This window comes from Carassius gibelio, chromosome B22, assembly GCF_023724105.1.
Source record: "Carassius gibelio isolate Cgi1373 ecotype wild population from Czech Republic chromosome B22, carGib1.2-hapl.c, whole genome shotgun sequence".
Lineage (NCBI taxonomy): Eukaryota > Metazoa > Chordata > Actinopteri > Cypriniformes > Cyprinidae > Carassius > Carassius gibelio.
Window position 1 is genome coordinate 24008660 of NC_068417.1, and position 21938 is coordinate 24030597.

The 21938-nt window shown below is 36.4% G+C and overlaps 1 protein-coding gene across 2 annotated transcripts in view; it reads left to right on the plus strand.

Moving 5' to 3' along the window:
* gpc5b (glypican 5b) overlaps positions 1 to 21938 on the plus strand; it is a 45144-nt gene that overhangs the window by 21254 nt on the left and 1952 nt on the right. For both annotated transcript variants that reach the window (XM_052589524.1, XM_052589525.1), the window contains one exon: positions 7970 to 8108. In XM_052589524.1, the coding sequence (XP_052445484.1) occupies positions 7970 to 8108 (139 nt within the window). The remainder of the gene's footprint in view (positions 1 to 7969; positions 8109 to 21938) is intronic.

Sequence of the window (21938 nt, forward strand, 5' to 3'; positions counted from 1 at the left end):
ACAGCGTTACCCGCCACAGCTGATTTTTACCCACATTTGGTGGGTTGGCAGGTGTTAATTTCGAACCCTGGTTATGACTTGAGTTTACTAAGGTGTACCCTATATCCTGAGACCATTAATGGACTGTTTCATCCTTTAACCAAGATCTTACCAGAGACATATTGAAGAATCTGAGAAGCAGTAAAAAAAAAAGTACAGCTATGGCTCATGTGTGTTTCTTTTTATAAAACTTTCCCTGAATGTTTGCTTTGTGAGCCAAAAAAGAAGACATTAAGAACTGCCAGAAGCGCTAGTTTCAAGCTTGCCCACCAAACAAAAATAGTCCAACTCGATGCCAGCACACATGTCAAGAGTGGTGAGACGGTGTCATTAGTCCAGGGTTTGCTCTGTGATCAATCTGCAGCAAGATCAGACCGAGCATCCTCAGCGGGAGTGTTAAAGACCTCCTTGGCATGATGGCAAAGTCTGTCGCTACTGCAGCTGTGTTTGGGAGGGTACAGAGGGCAGCTCATTTGGCCCTCTGAAAGACATTTTGTAACGTCTTTCATTGCTCCATTAAAACCAGACGTTTTGGTGCCACATTATGTCCAAACCCAACCCAGCCCTAGCCGCATTGCTTTGCTGTGAGGACTTGCATCACTGGCAGGCAAGAACGCTGGGAAAGTACAGTAGATTTGTGTCAGGGGTTGAGGAGAAGGTCACTTTGAACTGGTTGTGAAATTATACTCATAATTCCCTTAGGTCTTCAAGACCCTGGTGAGGTCTTGGAGGTTTTTTGCTCTCACAATGACCTGCGGGAGTTTTTAGTTGCTGACTGGTATTTAATTAACCTATGCTGCGTAAAAACTGACAGGCAAAATACGTCATTGGTATACAACTAATAGTAATACATAACCTTGGTACTCTTGCTGGGGGGTTGTAAAATTTACTTAAACACACAAGCATACTTCTCTTGCTGTAGACCGTGTGCATCAGAGAAACAAGTGCGTAGCCATCTCAACAATTTTGTTTTTGAACATCCGTTTTTTGCGCTATATATTTCTATAGCTGCTATTGAAGAGTAATTAGCTGGTGAAGTGGATTTATTTATGGTACAGTTACCAAAAGTTATCATGAGCATTGTAATGTTTGAAGTGAATGTTGTAACAAATGTCGGGAAGATTTCTTTTAAATGAGCGATTTATTAATAACTTCGTACGACCTTGCTTTCACGCCGTGTAAACCTAACAGACGTCCGAAGACAAAGAGTGCGGTGTGGAAAAAGGGGCGGAGATACATAAGGAATATATGGCATTAAAAGTATTATACTAGCATGCTATTTTGAATTCAGTATATGAATGCAGAGTGCTTTTAAGTACACATACATTATTTTTGCTGCAGTTGTGTTTGTTCATAATGCATTTTATGCGTTTCCGCATAATACCTATAGTGGGTATTAGCATTAACTGTTTTCTGTTTTTCAGACAAATTGTTGTCATGATGGAGAATCTTGCTTAGTCAGTTAGCCTAAATGCTAATGTTTTTAGCAACTTTTCTAAATCCAGTTTCATGCAAAGACTTTTGAACTCTATCACCCCCTTCAGTACACTGCAAACAATTACATACGTTTTTATTTTTTACGTTTTTCTTTTAATTTTTTTCTTGTTTTTAAATAAAAACACCTCAAAATCTTTGAAACAAGATACATTTATTTTTAAAAAAAAAAAACATTTTTATGGGTCGGGTCTTCAATTATGTGTATTTTTGCTTTCTAAAGTTAAGTTTCAGTTAAGTAAGACAAGACATACTTGTATTAAAGATTCATTTTATGAAAACAAGTCTTAATTTTTTATGCAGCATTGCCTCTCAAGTAAATTAATCTTGTTCTAAGGATCTTTACATATTTTAACTGGAAGATTTTTACAAACATTCTTCTTAAGACAAGGATTTTTGCAGTGTACATCATGTTGTTACCAATTACAGGCCCTTTTCAGAAGTCTTTTATATGTGGCCCATATAAAGTGTCTAGCAAAGCTAGGACATGTGTTACACACTGAATAGTACAGAAAGTATGACAGGATTTCATGACAACCTGGCATCTTAAGTGTCACTTTACACCTTCAGAGCTGAGTGAAATCTTCAATCTGATGACCTCCAGTGCTTTTCACGGAAAAACCAAAGTCTAAGTCCCAGTCGGTCTCTGATCAAGGCTTATTGAGAAATTAATATTGCAATGCCGTGTCCCAAGAGTGAGTCATCTTGCGCTACAGGGAAGATTTATGCATCTCATGGTTGAGTTTACATCAAAGGTCGTCATTATTTTTTTTTCTTCTGTGCATCCTTCAGCTTTGAGCGGACAGTATGATGTAATACTCTTTTGCATAAAGCTAAGTAATTTATGAGGCCTCCCCGCGAAAATGGCGGATGAAGAAAACCCTAGGCTTGACTTACGCAACTCTATAAAGCCGAGAAGTGTCAGGGAGGGATGCTAATGAGTATGAATGCTTTCATAACCCGCTATCTAATGTAAACATACATCAACAGACAAACACTAACCAATATATCACATGCAAGTGGATGCGCACATCATATTTCAATGCAATCTGAAGACATCCAAGTCCATGTTGTTCAGTAATTGTTCTGGATAGTTCACATGAAGTGCCAAAATAGTCTAAAAACCACTGTGAAAGCACTATAATAGTAGTCGACATGTCTTGTGTGCTATATATTGAAGCTTCTGAAATCATATGATACATTTTGCAAGGAAATTCACTTAAATTCTAAAATTCTAATTCTCCATTGTGTGTAATTTTGACATTGCTTGTTACATTTGCTTACGAAACCAACATTAAAATCAATCGCGTTTTGGCGTCAAAGACGTCAAACCTTAAACGACACATAAAATGTGCAATTTGTTATGATCTTTAAAGGAATGTGAAATTTGTGGATCTGTAATAGTAAGTAAATTAGTAAATAATTGCTTAAATTTCAGAAAAGAATTCCATAATATATTAAGAATTTCAATTGAAAAAATACAAATATTAAAAATCTAAATTCCAATTAAAAATAATCAGCATACAAATTTTGAACGATACAAGAGTGAGTAAATAAAAGCAGATTTTAAACTTTTGAATTTGTATTTATTTTTCATTTTAATTTCTGTACAATAGTGTTTGAATATTTGATATATGTGAATGAGCGATTCATCTGTTTGATCCGACTCTTGCCGAACATGCAAAAAAATATTATCAAAAACTCATCAATCCAAGGCACTCGAAAATATTGTGAAAGAGTAAAAGCCTTTATTCACAAATGTTTTTTTTTTTCAAATAAAATTAAATGTAGATGTAGAACAAATATAAATATTAGAGAAAAAAACGGAAGTTGAAGTACTAAAATAAAAAAAAATAAAGCTACATTTAAAAAAAAATTACTAAAACACAACAAAATTACTAAATATATATATTTTTTTAATGAAACTGCGGTAGCAGTTTAGTATAGCGACTAATTCCAACTATTAGCTAGTTGCTTATTAACATGCATACTATTAAGATATTGGCAATTTATTAGTACTTATATATAGTAGCATATATTCTGCATGACCATATTATACATCCCTAATCCTGCCGAAAACCTAAACTTAACAATTACCTTATTAACTATTAATAAGCAGCAAATTAGGAGTTTATGGAGGCAAAAGTTGTAGTTAATGGTTTGTTAATAGCGAAAAATTAACCTTAAAATAAAGTGTGACCCAAACCAAAAATATATAAATAAAAGCTCATTTAAAAAATAGAGCAGTAATATAACAGTATGTAGATAATATTAAAATAACACTGAATGATAGTTTGATTAGAATTGTCACTTTAAGAGGCAGAAGCTGTAATTCTTTTGCAATATTGTTTGGATGTGTCATGCATGTGGATAAGTTATTGGTCTGTTTTTCTGCCCCCTGCCAAACGTGCCTCGGTATCGCTTTCCTTTGACCATTAGAGGTGTATCTCAGTCCAATTGATGAGCCTGTTGTCAAGGAGATGTGGTTTGGCAACAAAGACCCCCAATGCATCCTATCGATCCGTTTACATGAATGGGGTCTTAAAACTGCCACAGAAATAAGGGAATTTGTTTCCCAAATGACTCCGAAAATCCTGCTGCAGAAAAGCAATCTTTTTGGAGATGTAATGAAGACAGACCATGGAGAGCTCTGAATATTAATGCACATGCTGTTTCAGACGCTACGTTTGATCTATCGCTTAAAGATTTTAGTATGCGCCCTGTTCTGCACTGCAGTTGATTGCATAAGAAGTGGGTGTTCTCTGGAGTGTAGAGAAATTACATTTGATATGAAATCATGATATCAACCGTGGGAAATGTCACTTTTTATTCTTTTCAATATTCTAACTCTATAGAATCCCAGAACAGGTTTGTTTTAACCAGTCAGAAGCACCTTGTGCCTGTCAATCAGTTTAGTTAGCCGAGAGGGCTTTTAGGGGTGTGGCTTAAGAAAGGGGGTGGAGAAAATAAATGGAACGTCCACTTTTCACAATCCAGTCGGTAGCAGAAGTAACAAAACTCAAGTTATTTTCTCATTAAACCCAGTAGAACAGGTTTCAAATGCATTTTTCGTCAATTTTTTCGTCTTTGTCTAGGTAGTAGAATTAAAGTGAAGTAAAGTGAGGTATTTTAATAGAACCATGTGAATTTAACACCAACAATATTGGCTCACGACTCAGCGTGGAGGACGAGAGGTCTTTCTTTAATTGTGTCTTCTCTTATCACAAACAAAACAATTAAAAAATTAATGTGCAGCTAAATTGATTAATGAACAAGGCAGGGGAAAAAGAAAGCACTAATAAGTATGTCGCTATTTTATCTAAATAGAAGGGGGTGGGCGCGCTGGAAGAGAACAGTGTGTTCTCTCTGTTGTTGCCATGGTGTTCGCATGACGCGTGGCATAATTCATTATACAGCGGTTAATTAACAGTCCCCTGGGGGACGTTTTTCCACAAAGTCACTGTGGAATTTAATTGGGCTGCGTTCCTCCGTCAGGTAGAAGCAGAATGCAAGGGAATTGAATTCAAAGCGTGCTCCAATTAAATCTTTTTCTTACATGTAAATCTACATTTGTGTGTGTGTGTGTGTTAGTTTTTTATGCATAATATATCATTAACAGTCAAACCAAAAATTATTCATACACCAGATATCATTTTTGATATCTTATTGATATCAGTATAGTTAATTTATGTATGTGAGCATAGCAAAATAAGGTAAACTGTGACATATTACACCCAAAAATTCTTGATACAGAGGAATACCAGTGAAACCAAATTTGGGACCAAAAAATAACATACATTTAAAACACATAAATTTAACAGCTGACAGCTACTCAAACTAATACATTACATACTGTAACTTCCTATCAAGTTATCGGACATTAACAAGATGAATTTGTTCTGACGATGTTGATGAGTTCTTGTCATATTTTCTTACCATATATTAAACTAGAGTGAATGAACTGAGATAGTGTGAGAAATGTTGTTTTTTAAATCAAATTTAATAATTCCATAAATGTAGTACCTTGACTTATTCTACAAAATATATATATACTAATATTGCTGTACATTATAATAATACAGTGCCTTTTATGGACTATTTAATTTCTACTGTTGTGTTTAAAAAATGTCAATAAAAAATAGTATCAAATTATCATAAATACAATAAAAATTGTTAGCGTACAAGCAAGAAGTTAGATTTTTTGTTTTGTTTTTTAGCTTCTGTCTTCTGTCTAGTTTTTTTTTTGTCTCGTCACATTTGGTTGCCACACCCACAGTGAAATCTTATTGGACCAAAAGCTTGCTGAATGGAATATTAATCATCAGTGATGTTCTGATTGGCTTTGATTGTGCCACAACAGAGGCAGGGAGGGGGGGTTGAGAGATGGATGGATGGATGGATGGATGGAAGGCAGAGGGATGGAGAGTGAGACAGAGTATAAAATCAGAACCAATGCGGGAGTCAGAAACTAACTCAGTTAAGATGTTATGAATTATGCACTTCTGCGATTCCCAGAGCTGTTTTTCTAAACCGTTCTGAAATGCCCCGCAACTGCACGTGTTTAATATTCTCTCGCTGTGAAAATGGAATTTGCACTTGAGTGGATCCATGTTTAGAGCGCTGGAATGCTGCTGTTGGGAGCCTTGACTTCTTGCCTGGAAGCCTTTGTTGGAACACATGGGGCTATTTGGACGTGATGGGTGATCTCCACTCATTTATTCACTTCAGAGGGAGTCGTTTCAGTCAGATTCCACCACAGCTTTACAGTGAATTTGAGAACAAGCTGTCGTTGTTGTCATTCTGCAACAACTGTAGCTTGTATCAGGTTGGTCCTTACTATAGAAAAAAAGTATGGGATTATTATGGTGATTCTTCTGATTATAGTTATTCTAAACATTACATAAAACTAGCAGTTAACGACTATTAATAGACAGACAGACAGAGACAGACAGATAGAGAAAGAGAACGATAGATAAATAGAAAGAAAGAAAGAAAGAAAGAGAAAGAAAGAAAAAAGAAAGAAAGAAAGGACAGAGGGAGGGAGGGATTGAGGGATGGCTGGATGGATAGACGGGCAGAGAGATAGATGGATGAATGGATGGATGGATGGATGAAAGGAAGGAAGGAAGATAGGAAAGAAGGAAAAAAGAAAGAGAGAGAAGGACAGGCAGAGAGATAGATGGATGGATGGAAGAAAGGAAGGAAGGAAGCAAGGAAGAAAGAAAGAGAAAGAAAAAAGAACGGAAGATGGAAAGAAAGAAAGGACAGAGGGAGGGAGGGAGGTATTTAGGGATAGATGGATGGAAGAAAGAAAGAAGGACGAAGGGAGGGAGGGATGGATGGATGGATTGAAGAAAAGAAAGAAAGAACAGATGGATGTATGGAAGGCAGAGGGATGGATGGATGGAGGGGAAAGAAAGAAATAAAGAAAGAACAGAGGGAGGGGTGGATGGATGGATGGATGGATGGATGGAGGGGAAAGAAAGAAAGAAAGAACAGGGGGGGGGTGGATGGATAGATGATGGAAGGAAAGAGAAAAAACAGACAGACAGATAGACAGGCAGAGAGATGGATGGATGGAAGGCAGAGGGATGGATGAAAGGAAGAAGGAAAGAAAGAAAGAACAGAGGGATGGAAGGAAGAAAGGAAAGAAAGAGAGAGAAAGAAAGAAGAACGGACGATGGAAAGAAAGAAAGAAAGAAAAAAGGAAAGAAAGGACAGAGGGAGGGAGGGAGGGACTGAGGGATGGATAAATGGATAAAAGGAAGAAAGAATGACAGAGGGAGGGATGGATGGATGGATTGAAGGCAGAGGGATGATGGATGGATGGATGGATGGATGGATGGAAGGAAAGAACAGAGGTATGGAAGGAAGGAAAGAACAGAGGGAGGGATGGATGGATGGATGGATGGATGGATGGATGGATGGATGGATGGATGGATGGAAGGCAGAGGGATGGATGGATTGATGGAAAGAAAGAAAGAAAGAAAGAAAGAAAGAAAGAAAGAAAGAAAGAAAGAAAGAAGAGAGGGAGGGAGGGAGGGAGGGAGGGATGGGTGGATGGAAAGAAAGAAAGAAAGAAAAACAGACAGACAGATAGACAGGCAGAGAGATGGATGGATGGATGGATGGATGGCAGAGGGATGGATGGAAGGAAGGAAGGAAGGAAGGAAAGAAAGAACAGAGGGAGGGATGGATGGATGGATGGATGGATGGAAGGAAACAAAGACAGAGAGACAGATGGATGGAAGGAAGGAAGGAAAGATGGGTAGACGGACGGAGGGTAAGATGGATGGATGGACAGACATATAGTTTTATGAACATTTATATTTGCAATATTTGCAATAATTTTTTAATTGTTATTAAATGTATTAAATGTTCCTCTTATTCAGGCTCTCACAGAAGTAAACGTGTTGTGATGGATGTTTTGTTGCAGGAGATGTGGGAGGAGATGGGTTTGGGAACAGATGGCCGTGAGGACGTGGAGACCAGCAGCGGCGACGCAGCAGAAGGCAGCAGCGAGTGTGATGATGAAGACGGCTGTCAAGGATCGGGCCGCAGTGAAGACCAGACAGGTGAGTTCATTCATCCCCTGCACCGCGGCTCAAAGACAACTGTTCTCTGTGTTTACTTGATCCAGAGCTCCCAGGAGAGACGTCAGTCCAATGTTGCTTAGAAACCCAGAGCCATTTACTGTGTCTCCTGTTTGTTTTAGGAGGTCAGTCGCTTCTTGTTATTTACACTACTGATCACAACACGGCCATTCGGACCGATATTGTTCCCTTCACATGATCTGTTCCAGCTCTTGTGTGCCCAGATATCCAATTCCTTATTTAAATCAATGAATGCAACTTGCAATAACTTTAATAATAATAATCCTCAAAGGGCGGTTTTAATTAATTTGCAATTGTAATTTGTTTTAAGTATACATCAAAGCCAATTTAAATTAGGTTTATGGTAAATATATATATATATATATATATATATATATATATATATATATATATATATATATAAAAAACAACAACAATAACCTATATATATATATATATATATATATATATATATATATATATATATATATATATATTATATATATATATATATAGATAGGTTACTGTTGTTGTTTTTTTATCTCAATAAGGTAAGAAAATAAACTTGTTTTCTTTCTGGTTTTAAGCATAAATCAAAGCAAACGGTTTATGTTGATAACAAACAAACAATCAAAAAAAACAAAAACAATTTCCCAGTGTGTTTTTTTTTTCTTCTTGTTTAAGACCTCAATCAAAACAAATTTGCATAAGATTCATGGTAAAAATAATAACAATAAGTGTAAATGTTTTTAACTTAATTTAATTTAATTTTAAAGCAAAATTGAATGTGTTTTATCTTAAAAACAAACAAACAATAACAATTTCCCAGTATGGTAAATATAAATCAAAGCTCAATGGAAAGAAAGAAAGAAAGAAAGAAAGAAAGAAAGAAAGAAAGAAAGAAAGAAAGAAAGAAAGAACTTTTAGACAGAGGTGCATTCTTTTTATATAAAGATTTCCCACTAAAAACCCTCCAAGTTCTAAATCTGTTCTCTGAAACCCAGTGTTATCTTACAAAGGTTTACTTCCACACAAAGTAAATATACTATCTTTTTTGTATCAATTTATATTATATTTTAGCAATGAAAACAAAGGCCTTATAAAAAGTAAGAAAGCTCTTCTGTGGTGTTCATGGTAGATCTGTGCTCCGCTCCACTAGCATGCTGGATGCACTCAGGGACTGGACTAAATAATGGATTTCACCTTATAATAGATGAAAAGAATTGTGTGTAGCGAGTTATTGCACCATTTTTCAAAGAGCGCCCGCTGTTCTTTTAGTCTGTTGCTCAGGAGTCCGGCCTCACCGCTGCTTCTATAAGGTCATACATCTTTGTCCATTGCCCTCAGATACATTTCCAAATTGCATCCCTGCTTTAAAATTTCTAGCTTTGTGCTGATTCAGTCGGCTGAGACTATGCTCCTGTGACATTATTCTGTAAAATCATTCCCAGCCCTTGATTAAATGTATTTCATCAACTACGGGCACTTTTGGTTTCTGAAGTAGTAGAAAATAGTCTCACACACTATTATATATATATATATATATATGCATACAAACATATTTTAGACCTATTATACGCAAATATTTTAAGTATATATATATATATGTATATATATATATATATATATATATATATATTTATATATATATATATATATATATGCACACAATTATTTATTTACTTATTTATTAAAATTTTTACCCAATATGGCGTTATTTCTATCACATCTCAAATTATATATTGTTATATCTTTTTTTAATTCAGTAAACACAAATAAATAAATAAAATGTACACTTTTATTAGCACTGTTTGGAAAAAGAAAAACAGCTTAAATGGAAATGGCACACAAATAAAAATGTATCTGCAATAAATATATTATGTCATCTTGGTTTTCTTTACACATTTTTAGTGGGTGTTGTATTTTGGTTGATTTAATTTAATTGATTTAATTGCATTTATGCATTTATTGTAATTGACCATTTTTATGATATTTGTATTAAGTGCAATGTTTTGTTTTTATTTTAAATTGTTTTATGCAACATAAAAGTCTATTTAAAGAGTTGTAGAAACACCAAAACGAAGAATGACTGATCCCACACCAATTCCCTTGAACGTCTTTCGATTTCATACTGAAATGAAGAAGCCATTTGACAAATGTCTTTCCCCCATCATCCACGATGACCATATTTCAACAAGAGCTACTGAGGATGAATTAGAGATCATAACAAATTGAGAAAAGTTTTGGTTACCTCTTCAGGTAGCCTAACAATTAGTTTTTTGTTTTTCAACGCCAAATGCCCACCAAAATGAATTCCTGCCTCTGCCGTTATAAATCCCTCAAATCCCTTGAGTTGATGAAAAACTGGATTGCTGAAAGACAGCGCGTCTCATCCGGGGTCACGGAGGTATAGTTTCCCCTACAGCAACCACAGAGCTGGTCACAATCAATCAATTATTCATTTGGCAGGAAACGGTTCATTAACGGAGACCAGAGCACTATGATCCCCAGCGCTCCGCCTCTCTGTCGTCTTTCTCTTCATGCTCCATGTCTCTGTCCAATGATGCTGAGATAAGCACATCGACACAAGATGTGCGGATCGCATTGTTTGTTTACGTCAAGCGAACCTCGATGTAATTGCCCGTGACTGCGACACACACAAATAAGCATTGCTGCAGTTTCACCTAGGCCTCGGATGAAAAGAGACAAAAGCCGAGGTCTGTTTCCATGTGCGCTTCTGAACGTGGGATGGGATCCTTTCTTTGAATGCACCTCTTTTGAGATCCATAAAATTCCTCATTGATCGCTTCCTGCAGAACCCCAGAGGTTCAGATCCGAGACGTTTGCAGTCGCTGTCTGCGTCAATAATGCTAATAGAGCTCGGTGAGGATGGAAACTGTCGTGTTTAAACTCAAGGCCTGTTTTCCTCAACCATATCCCTTCTTACACTCAAAATTATTTTATTTGGAGTCAAGGTGGGCTTTGTATTTGAATCCATTATTTGCCATGTTGCAGGCCAGACTCAAACCTCATGACCTCATGTCAGAAGCATGTGCGTAGCTGATGCATAATGACCTTTAAAATAGTACTTTAAAAATAGTAAGAATAATAATTATTTGCGATATAATAATTATTTGCGATATAAGAAATGTAGTTTAAAAAAATGACAAATATTTAATGTCATGTCTCATTTACTGTTTATGAGATCATTAAAGCAACACTCCACTTAAAAAAAAAAAATATATATAGGCTCATTTTCCAACTCCCCTAGAGTTAAACAGTTGTGTTTTACCGTTTTTGATTCCATTCAGCCGATCTCTGGGTCTGGCGGTAGCACTTTTAGCTTAGCTTAGCATAGACCATTGAATCTGATTAGACGGTTAGCATCTCGCTCAAGAATGACTGAAGAGTTTCGATATATTTCCTATCTAAAACTAGACTCTTCTGTAGTTACATCGTGTACTGACGGAAACTGAAAAGTATAGTTCCTAGCCATTTCAGTGTAGAAAATCGCAATTTTTAATTTTCCGTCCGTCTTAGTACACAATGTAACTACTTAAGGGTCAAGTTTTAAAAATACGCCAACTCTTCGGTCATTCTTGAGCGAGATGCTAATGGTCTAATCAGATTCAATGGTCTATGCTAAGCTAAGCTAAAAGTGCTACCACCAGACCCAGAGATCGGCTGAATGGATTCAAAAACGGTAAAACACAACTGTTTAACTCTAGGGGAGTTGGAAAATGAGCCTATTTTTTTTTTAAGTGGAGTGTTCCTTTAAGGTTGCATGCATAATATAAAAGAGAGAGATTTATTATTTAATATAATAATTCACATATATTTTTTAAATGATATTCAACTATGATTAGATTTGATAAAAATTTGACTCATTATGTATAATCCATTTCTAAACAAATTGTCTCGATTAACCCTGGTTCCCTGAAGGAACACTTCTAGTAAAGTGACCTCTCAGCCTGTGCGGTCATGGCTGTGTGTGATGAGGCAGGGTGATGGCCTCCTCAATCCAGCGGGCCATCCTCTGCTCGGAGACGCCCTTCCCCTTCTGCCTGCCTCCGTAACAGACCAGGAGCTGGTTTGAGCTCCTAAAGCTTTGTGTCCATTCTGCGTACTACTATGCTATTATTTGTGTGTTATTAATCATTTTAATAATACAGATTTTTGATTACAACATATTTATAAACAAATTAGATTTTTTGCATTATTTATGCATACATTTAAAATGTATATATAATTATATATTATATGTAGTATTGTAATATAATGAATGATTTTTTTTTATTACATATTTATAAAAATTGCAAATGATGTTTAAAATGGTTTTAGATGGGAGTGTAGCGTGTTGTCTGTTTTCTTGATTTATTCCTCTTTTGTTCCGATGTTGTCCTTTTCTGTCCGTCAGTAGACCTCTGACTCTGCAGTGTGTGAGGGGGATGTGGTATTTAAAATGTAACTCCATCCAGTTGATTAGGGAACCGGAGTCTGATAAGCACTTGCTGAGGCTGTAACCTCCAGCCAAATGAAATGAAATCTTGTCACACCAGTGTGTGTGGGTGGGTGGGTGTTTACTGTTTGTGTCCCTATATCTGCAGTGTGTGTGCTTACAGCTTGGACTACCTGATAGTCAAAGCATTAGAAAACAAAAGTTGGAAAAAACGGTTTTGATGAAGCTTCTTTGAAACTATAACTTCCCAGTTTCGTCTGTCTGTCTGTCTGACCTGTCTATCTTTTTATCTATCTGTATGTGTCGATTATCTGTTTTCTTTCTTTCTTTCTTCTTTTTTCTACGATCAGACAAATCTGTTCGTCTATCCATCTGTCTATCAATTCATTCATTCATTCAAAATCAAGTTATTTCTATTATATATTTTAATCAGTTTATATATTTAATGTACATAAGATACAAATAATATTACATATAATGCAGAATCAGCATAAGTAAAATGATTCAGGATGTCAAATTTATGTTTATTTGAAAATAATATGATAAAACATGTTTTAGAAATTGTATATATTTTTTAATGATATATTATTTTAAGTAATTGCAAGTATTATTTTAATGACATATTATAGAAATAATAACTACTATATTTAAATGGGATTTAATATATGTTATATTATATTTTCTAAAATACATGTGTGTGTGTGTGTGTGTGTGTGTGTATGTGTGTGTGTGTGTGTGTGCGTGCGTCACATTACTTATCTTTTATTTTCATACAAAAAATAATGCTTACATATACAGTACATATATAAATATATGTAATATAGCAGTGTGTGTGTAATATTCTAATGCATAGATCACATTACTACATTACTGCCAATGGCAGATCACAGGTGTAGGGTTGAAAATTTAGGACGATAACCGAGATGTTGTAGGCTTGATCCTTGCAATGAGGATCCATGAAATGTCACCATCACGTCCTTGAGCAAAACACAAGCCCGGGTTTCTCCAGTAGGACCGTCCTTAAGATAAGCATACTGTACGTTGCTTAACAGTCCGAGACATGCAGAAATAAAAGGTTCAAAGCCCAAATGAAGGTCTGGGATTGTGCTGGCCACCAGACCGACCTCCAATCTCTCCAGCTTTGCTTTGATTAATTAATGTCATCTGCACTGGCGCTATTGAATGGCTGTTGTTGAGAGTGAGCGAATGCTCATTACTCAATCTGCCAACTCAAGAGCTCAGTGAAGAAGATCACTCCAGCTTAATATATCAATTAATGCTGTTAATGTGCACGGATGAATTACAAAAGAGAGTGTGTGTGTGTGTGTGTGTTTGCTTTCTGCAGCGGTTTGGGTTGCTGTTGCGCTCAAGCGGGTGTGTGTTAGGTCTGCTGCCGCATGCGTCCCTTGGGAACCGTGGTTTGGGTAATGAAGGACTCATTACTGATTCAAGAAGGACTGCGAGAGATACCTTTACACCCCCAACCTCAAACCTCTAGTGAAGGTCAAACAATACCAGAGGGTGGGTGGAGGGGTGTATGTGACCCGAATTTGTCTTTTATGCAAATGATTTTCATTTTTAGTAAGACAGTATGTGATTTTTCGCATTTGTTTCCGTAATATGAGTTTTAAAAAAATGCAAGCGGGATTTCATTTTATCTATTGGTTATTGATTGAGTTGTGAAAAGTCAGTAATGAATGTCAGAATCGACATAGAGTACAAGAGATTCATGATGTCAGGTGGAAAGGAAAGTCATTTTATTTCATTTATTAATTAATTTAGTAATGTGTTATTTATTTCTATTTTATGTATATCAATTATATATATATATATATATATATATATATATATATATATATATATATATATATATATATATATATATATTACGTGTAAAATGTTTATATAATACAATATATAAATAATGAGATTTTAAAGGTTATTGATATTTCTATATTAATGGAACTGTAATGACACTTTGTGTGTGTGTGTGTGTGTTTATAATCTGAATTTGTCATATCAAAATAAATAATAAATAGAAATATTTATTAAGAACAATAAATGAATGAATGAATAAATAAATAAATAAATAAATGACTTTCCTTTCCACCTGACATCATGAACCCTCGTATGTCTATTCTGAAATTCATCACTGACTTTTCCCGACACAATCGAAACACACACACACACACACACACATATAAGTACAATCTAATTAATATGAAAAGATCAGTATTCTTTAAATATAATTATTAGTTATATTGATAAATCCATGTGCAAGAGCAAGCTGGAGCATGCGGAGCAGGTTATTGCATTACAAACTTTATTACTATTATTTAAAAATAATTTGCACTGATAAGTCATTCACAAGAGACTGTAAGTTGATTATAATTTCATACTGAGAAGAAAGATCAAAAGATTTGGGTACATTGCAACAATTTATCATTTTTGCCAGTGTCAATGTAAACATCTATACAATAAAAACAGGTCCTGGATGAATTGAAAGGATAAAAGTTGATAAAAAAAAAAAAACACGACTGGCTACACTTATGTTCATGCATTGGCATTCATGCATGTCTGGGTTCATAATTACCCAATTATTTTCCCAGCATCAGACATCGTAGCGGGCAAGTTCTGACAGCTCGGTAAACTCTGATTAAGGTGACCTCATCTCCTGCGAATGTGCCATCGTCTGTTTGTCAGCGCCGGCCTTCTTTCAATAAATCCCTGTTTTTATATTCAATACAACAACAAACAGGATTTTTTTGGACTAGATGCCAGTGCAGCTAATGCTAACATAATTTAAGATCCACTGCCTTTCCTCACCCTTCCCCCAGCAACACAGACGGGGAAGAAGGGAAGAAGATTAGATTGACTCCCAAAGGAAAAGCCAGTTTCCACCTCCAGCTGTGGAGATATTGCAGGCGTTGTTTCAGATAGAGGATGTTTGCTTACCTTCAGCCCCCGTCTTAAAGGGATAGTTCACCCAAAAATGAAAACCCTGTTATTAATTACTCACCCTCAAGTCGTTCCAAATACGTAAGACCTTCGTTTATCATCGGAAAACAAATGAAGATATTTTTAATGCATTCTGAGAGCTCTTTGACCACTCTTTTTCTGAGAGCTCTTTGAACGGATTGCCACCATTTTCCAAAGTGCGCGCATGCATTGTTTACACGAAGCGGAAGTGTGCGCACGCAGTGCATCGTGGTACTCTCCAAAATGGAGGCAAGCCGCAAGACTGGATGAGGAGAAGAATCGTTGTAAGAACAAAGTTGTTATTTTTGTTTTCTTTGCGCACAAAAAGTATTCTTGTAGTTTCGTAAAATTACGGTTGAACTACTGATGTCACGTGGACTATTTTACTGATGTATTTACTATTTTTCTGGACTTTGATCGTGGTAGTAACCTTGCTGTCTATGGTAGGGTCAAAGAGATCTCGAAATGCATCAGAAATATCTTAACTTGTGTTCCGAAGCTGAAAGAAGGTTTTACGGGTTTGGAACGACTTGAGGGAGAGTTGTTAATGACAGAATTTTCATTTCCGGGTGAACGATCCCTTTAATAAAAACAATGTTCCTTTGACCGGGTCTTGGCCGTGTCTGCGATCAGACAGTATTTGATCAGGCTTCTGTTTTAATTGTTATAACTGTTTTAATTGTTATAATAAGTGCTGCTATACTTAGTTTCCCGCCTTACAGATTATGGCTGGAAAATATGCTAGTGCTTTACTGTAGCTACAGGACTCAAAAAGCCTTTTTTTTTTGTTTTTGTTTTTTGTAATTATATTATTGCTATATTTTATTCTGTATTTGAAAAACATTCTGTGAAAACATCTTCACCAACAGTATTGGTGATTTTAGTATTAGTATTTCCCCATTCAAGTACTTGCATACCCAGCTAACCGCTAACATTTTTAACACAAACAATGATCCCACAACGTTTTTATAACCTAAATTTGTTACCTGGGTATAAACTCTGAGCGTTTACAAGATGTCTGCCAAGTGACTTCAAGCAATTTGAACGTTATTTACTTATTAACCGTATTAGCTTTTCTACCCCAGCTCTGAACACTCTTCAGTATATGACCATATTTTCTATTCTCTAGACACCTTGATTATGAAGAAAGCTGAATTTCCTGCGTCTGGCTGAATAAACTCAGTGTGCATCTGGCATTGCTGGGAAGGTATTTTATATCCACACCTGCTTCTCCCACCAAAAAACGAAACTAAATGAATGAATGGCGATGTTTTGTCTTCGTTCTCATAAACATCAAGAGTGTTAGCGACTGCCAAGTACCACACATAATTATACTCACTTTGTGGGTGGACAAGTTAACAATAGCATCCTGTCTGCTTTTAAACATAATGTCTTTCAAGGAAAACTCGTGATTAAACCGCTGAATGCAGAAAGATTCATGAAAGTCTGTTCAGTATTTGATGTTAAAAAGAGATGATTTTAAGGTATTAAACTGTGTTGATGTCATTAGTTATTCAGGATGATTTGATTTAACATCTTCATACAATGTCTGGGGAAGAGGAACAGTAATCTTCCTAGAAAACATAATATGTGCAGTATATATAATGAATAGGTAAATATTTCCATTCAAGAGTTTGAGGATGAAGACAGGATAAAGACTTAAATTATAGTGTACGCTGCAGTAAATCATATAAGAAAATATGAAATGCAGTCTTACATATGTGACTGTGCCGAAAAAAGAGTCACAATGCGCAAAAGTTCTTATTTTGTTATTCTCTATTTGCACAATATAGTTATATATAGTATGTAGTATGTAGTATGGAGTAGTATGTTAGCATGCTGGTCTGAAGATTTAAAGGGACAGTTCACCGAAAAATGAAAATTTTATCATTAATTACTCACCCTTGTTCCAAACCTTTAAGACCTTTATTCATCTTCGGAAGATAAATTAAGATATGTGTAATGATATCTGCCAGCTTTCTTACCCTCCATAGACAGCAATGCAACTACCACATTTGAGGCCCAGAAAGGTAGCAAAGACATCATTAAAATAGTCCATGTGACATCAATGGTTCAACAATTCTGTTACCTTTGGAATGACATGAGGGTGAGTCATTAATGACAGAATTTAGAATTTTCGTTTTTGGATGATCTATCCCTTTAACACAGGGAAAAACATTCTTACAGTAATGTTAACAGAACGTTGGTTCAGATTGACCTAGTCTTTAATAGCATTCTCAAAACGTTATGATCTGTGTTCCACAAAAACTATGCCTATCCATAATGCATGGAATGTTTTTTAAAACATTTTAGTTGAACATTCGTAAGTTTTTTATTTTATTTTTTAACGTTACTGATGGTTGAACATTCAAAAGTAACATTCTCATAAAGTTTGCACAATGATTTCTCCAACATTTACATTACCAAGGAAAATTAGACTGAGAACGTTTAGAAACAATGTAATGGGAACATTACCAAAGACCTGAGAAGTTGTTGAGATAAACTTGATCTACGTAAAAGTTGCAGAGTCCAAGGAGCTGTCTTTTGAAATGCAAAATAAGTTAAGGACATGTAAATGTCTTGTAAGGCTTGTATACTTTTCTTTTTTTTCTCTCGTTCGTCATTGTTTCTCAGCTGGAAGTTGGCAAAACTAGGCCAAAGCGAGCCCAGCGCACACTTCACTGTCATGATAATGTATTCAGTCTGTTGGCTGTGTTCTGTGAGGCATTCAGTTCCACCGGTCTCCGCCGTCTAGTTTCAGATCTCTGCCGTCTCGGGAGTTGCCATGTGACCTGCGGAGGCTTGTTCCTGCAACAGCTAGAGGTTCATGGGAAAGAATCAAATTGCAATCATTTTACAGAGGCGTAATTATACTGTTTGCCTTTGTCTTACGAATGAGTGGCCAAATTGTGGCACTGGCGCATTTTAGCATTTAACAACTATGAGCACAGAAACCATTTGCATATTTAATATCCGTCTGATAAAAGTTTAAAACTGAGATATGGCTATAAAGATGTCTGTCAGATTTTTGACTTTCAGAATAATGTCTGGTCCACACTGCAGCTGATTCAGGCCCCAATAAGAACCACCAATAAAACTAATATTGATTAGTTAAATTTTAATTTTAAATTTTCTATTACAGTTTAAAATGACTGGTTTCTTTTGGAATATGTATTTTAAAACGTAATTTATTCAAGTTATTTATGGAAAAGCTGAATTTTCAGTATTATTACTCAAGTCTTCAGTGTCACATTATCCTTCAGAAATCATTCTAAAATGCCGATTTGGTGGTCAAAAAACATACTGTCAATCTTGAAAACAGTTGTGCTGCATGGGAAGATTTATTTATTTTTTTGAAATCATGATACTTTTTTTCAGGACTTTTTAATGCACAAAAGAAGAATCATTTTAAATGTCTTTATTTGATCAATTTAATGCATCCTTAATGAAAAGATGAACTTTTATTATAGAAAATGTTTTATGCTTAATTCTTCACATCAGAGATAACTCTTTAAGACTCTGGTTTCTGACCTGCTGATATAAATCAAGTTATATGTATTTATTAAATATTAAATAATTAATTCATTAAACTAAATAAAAAATACTACTACTACTATTTTATTTTCACCATGAATCCACCGTATGAAATATATTTCTGAAATAATTTAAACAAATAAATGAAAACATAATATCAGCACTGCTACTGTACAACTATATACTATTATTTTATGTTTATACATAATTTGTGTTTTCATTTATATCATAACTTTGCTGTTATGCAGTGTTGGTTGATTTAAAGTGTTGATGCGTGTTGATGCGTTTGATTATCAGAAAATAATTCACACAGTTTTTTTTTTTTTTTTGCTATATTCAAACATATTGCCTAAAACACCTTAGCATCTGGCCCATGCTGTTTCCAGAGGCAAGTGAAAAAACAATATGCTAAATAAGTCGATTTCTCCAACATTCTCACTTTCTGCATCAGCAAGAATCCTCAATTTCACACGACTGCAGCATATTTAGTGTGATATTATACAGCGTATGTGATCATTCCACACATCTTTCCTGTCAATGACACCAGCCCGCAGGCATTCGCTCTCCAGTCTGATACGAATAAGATCCTTTTACCGTTTTAATTGGCATCAACAGATCTCCTCGTTGTGATTGTGAATAAATGAAGGCTTTGTGTATTGTACACATGGCACAATGGCTATTGTATGATGATCTCAGGTTGGATTTCATTGGGAAGAGGTGTGACTGTTGTTTTCGTCTCACCCTGTCTTGTTGCGTCTGGGTCAAATTTGTTGCAAAATTAGGTAAATGGATGCCTCGGAAACATAAAACCGTGAATGTGTTTGTTTGAGCCTAGAGATCTGCATGTTAAGTCATTCGTTTCTGTCTGTATGGACACTATGCATCATTTCATTGTGACAGGTTAATGTGTTGCCGTCTGTTGGTTTGTTCGCGAGCACGGCGGCTCTCGACTTGTAGCCTGGTGCTGATATATGACTTCGCTCATCTGCTGTGCAATGCACATATGTTCAACCGAGAACATTATTGTGTGTGCGTAGTTCCACAAAGTGCATTTGTCACTGTAACCACATTGAATTTGCTCCCGAAGTGGTCTTTCTGTTTTCAAAGGATTTTTTTTTTTATAGTACGCTCTTTATTAAAGATTCCAAAAATGGGTTTTCGCAGTGATGCCATCAATTCATCAAGAACAATTTTGGGTTCCACAAAGAATCTTTAAGTGAACATTCCTTACACTCTTAAAAAGAAAGGTTCTCTATTGGCATTGATGGTTCCATGAAGAACATTCATGGAATCTGTCCTTTGCACAAAAGATTCTTATAGTGGAAAAGGTTCGTTAGATTAAAATGTTCTTGACACTAAGATATTGTTTTATTATTATTAACCGACACCAACACATTAATTTTCCAACATGAGGTAATAACATTTTAGACTTTGTTTACACCACACAGAGAGGAGTTTACAAAGAACGGCTAGTCATGCACCATATCAAGTCCCCCCTCCCTGGACCCATTCCAGTTTGCATATCGGTCAAACCGCTCGACCGATGATGCCATCGCAACTGCCCTCCACTCAGCACTAATACATATAGACAAAAAGGACTTATACATCAGAATGCTGTTCATAGACTTCAGTTCAGCATTCAACACAATCATCCCTCAACAGCTCATTCACAAACTGGGCCAGCTGGGGCACAACACTTCACTGTGCAACTGGCTGTTGGATTTTCTGACTGGAAGACCTCAAGCAGTACGGATCGGCAGCAACACATCCAGCACCATCACACTGAACACTGGGGGCCCCCAAGGATGTGTGCTGAGCCCCCTCCTCTTCACTCTGCTTACCCACGACTGCACACCGTCACACAACTCCAACCTCTTCATTATGTTTGCGGATGAAACAACTGTGGTGGATCTCATTAGCAACAAAGATGAGACAATCTACAGGAGCGAGGTGAGCTGCCTGGCCGGGTGGTGCAGTGACAACAATCTCTTTCTGAATGTGGAGATGATGGAGATTGTTGTTGACTTCAGGAGAGTGCACACTCATCACGTTCCTTAGGCCATCAATGGTGCGACTGTGGAGAGAGTGAGCAGCACCAAGTTTCTGGGTGTGCACATCACAGAGGACCTCTCCTGGACTGACAACACTGCAGCACTGGCCAAGAAATCACAACAGCATCTTTACTTCCTCCACAAACTGAGAAGAGCCAGAGCCCCGCCCCCCCATCATGTACACCTTCTACAGAGGCACCATCGAGAGCATCCTGTCCAGCTGCATCACTGTGTGGTATGGCACCTGCAACACATCCTTCAACCCTTCAACGCATTGTGAGAGCAGCTGAGAAGATCATTGGTGTCTCTCTCCCCTCTCTCCAGGACATTTACGGAACCCGTCTCACTCACAAAGCCCTCTGCATTGCAGGTGATCCCACCCACCCATCACACAGCTTCTTCAGTCTGCTGCAATCAGGGAGGAGACTGCTGAGTCTCCAGGCCAGGACCAGCAGACTGAAGGACAGCTTTATCCATCAGGCTGCCAGGAAGCTGAACTCGCTACCGAACTTGCCCCCCTCACCCCCCTTCCCGCTTCTGCACCAAGAACCACAGAACTACTGTTAGTGTAATCTGTATGCACCATGGTTCTGAGAGTAACGCAATTTCAATTCTCTGTATGTACTGTACATGTGGAAGAATTGTCAATAAAGCAGACTTGACTTGACTTTATTCAAAGGTTCTTGGGAGAACCCTGGATGGTTCTTCTACTGCATCCTTGTAAAAACTCCCTTTTGAAACTTTATTTTTAAAAGTGTAGGTCATTAAAATGTTCTTCACATTACATTC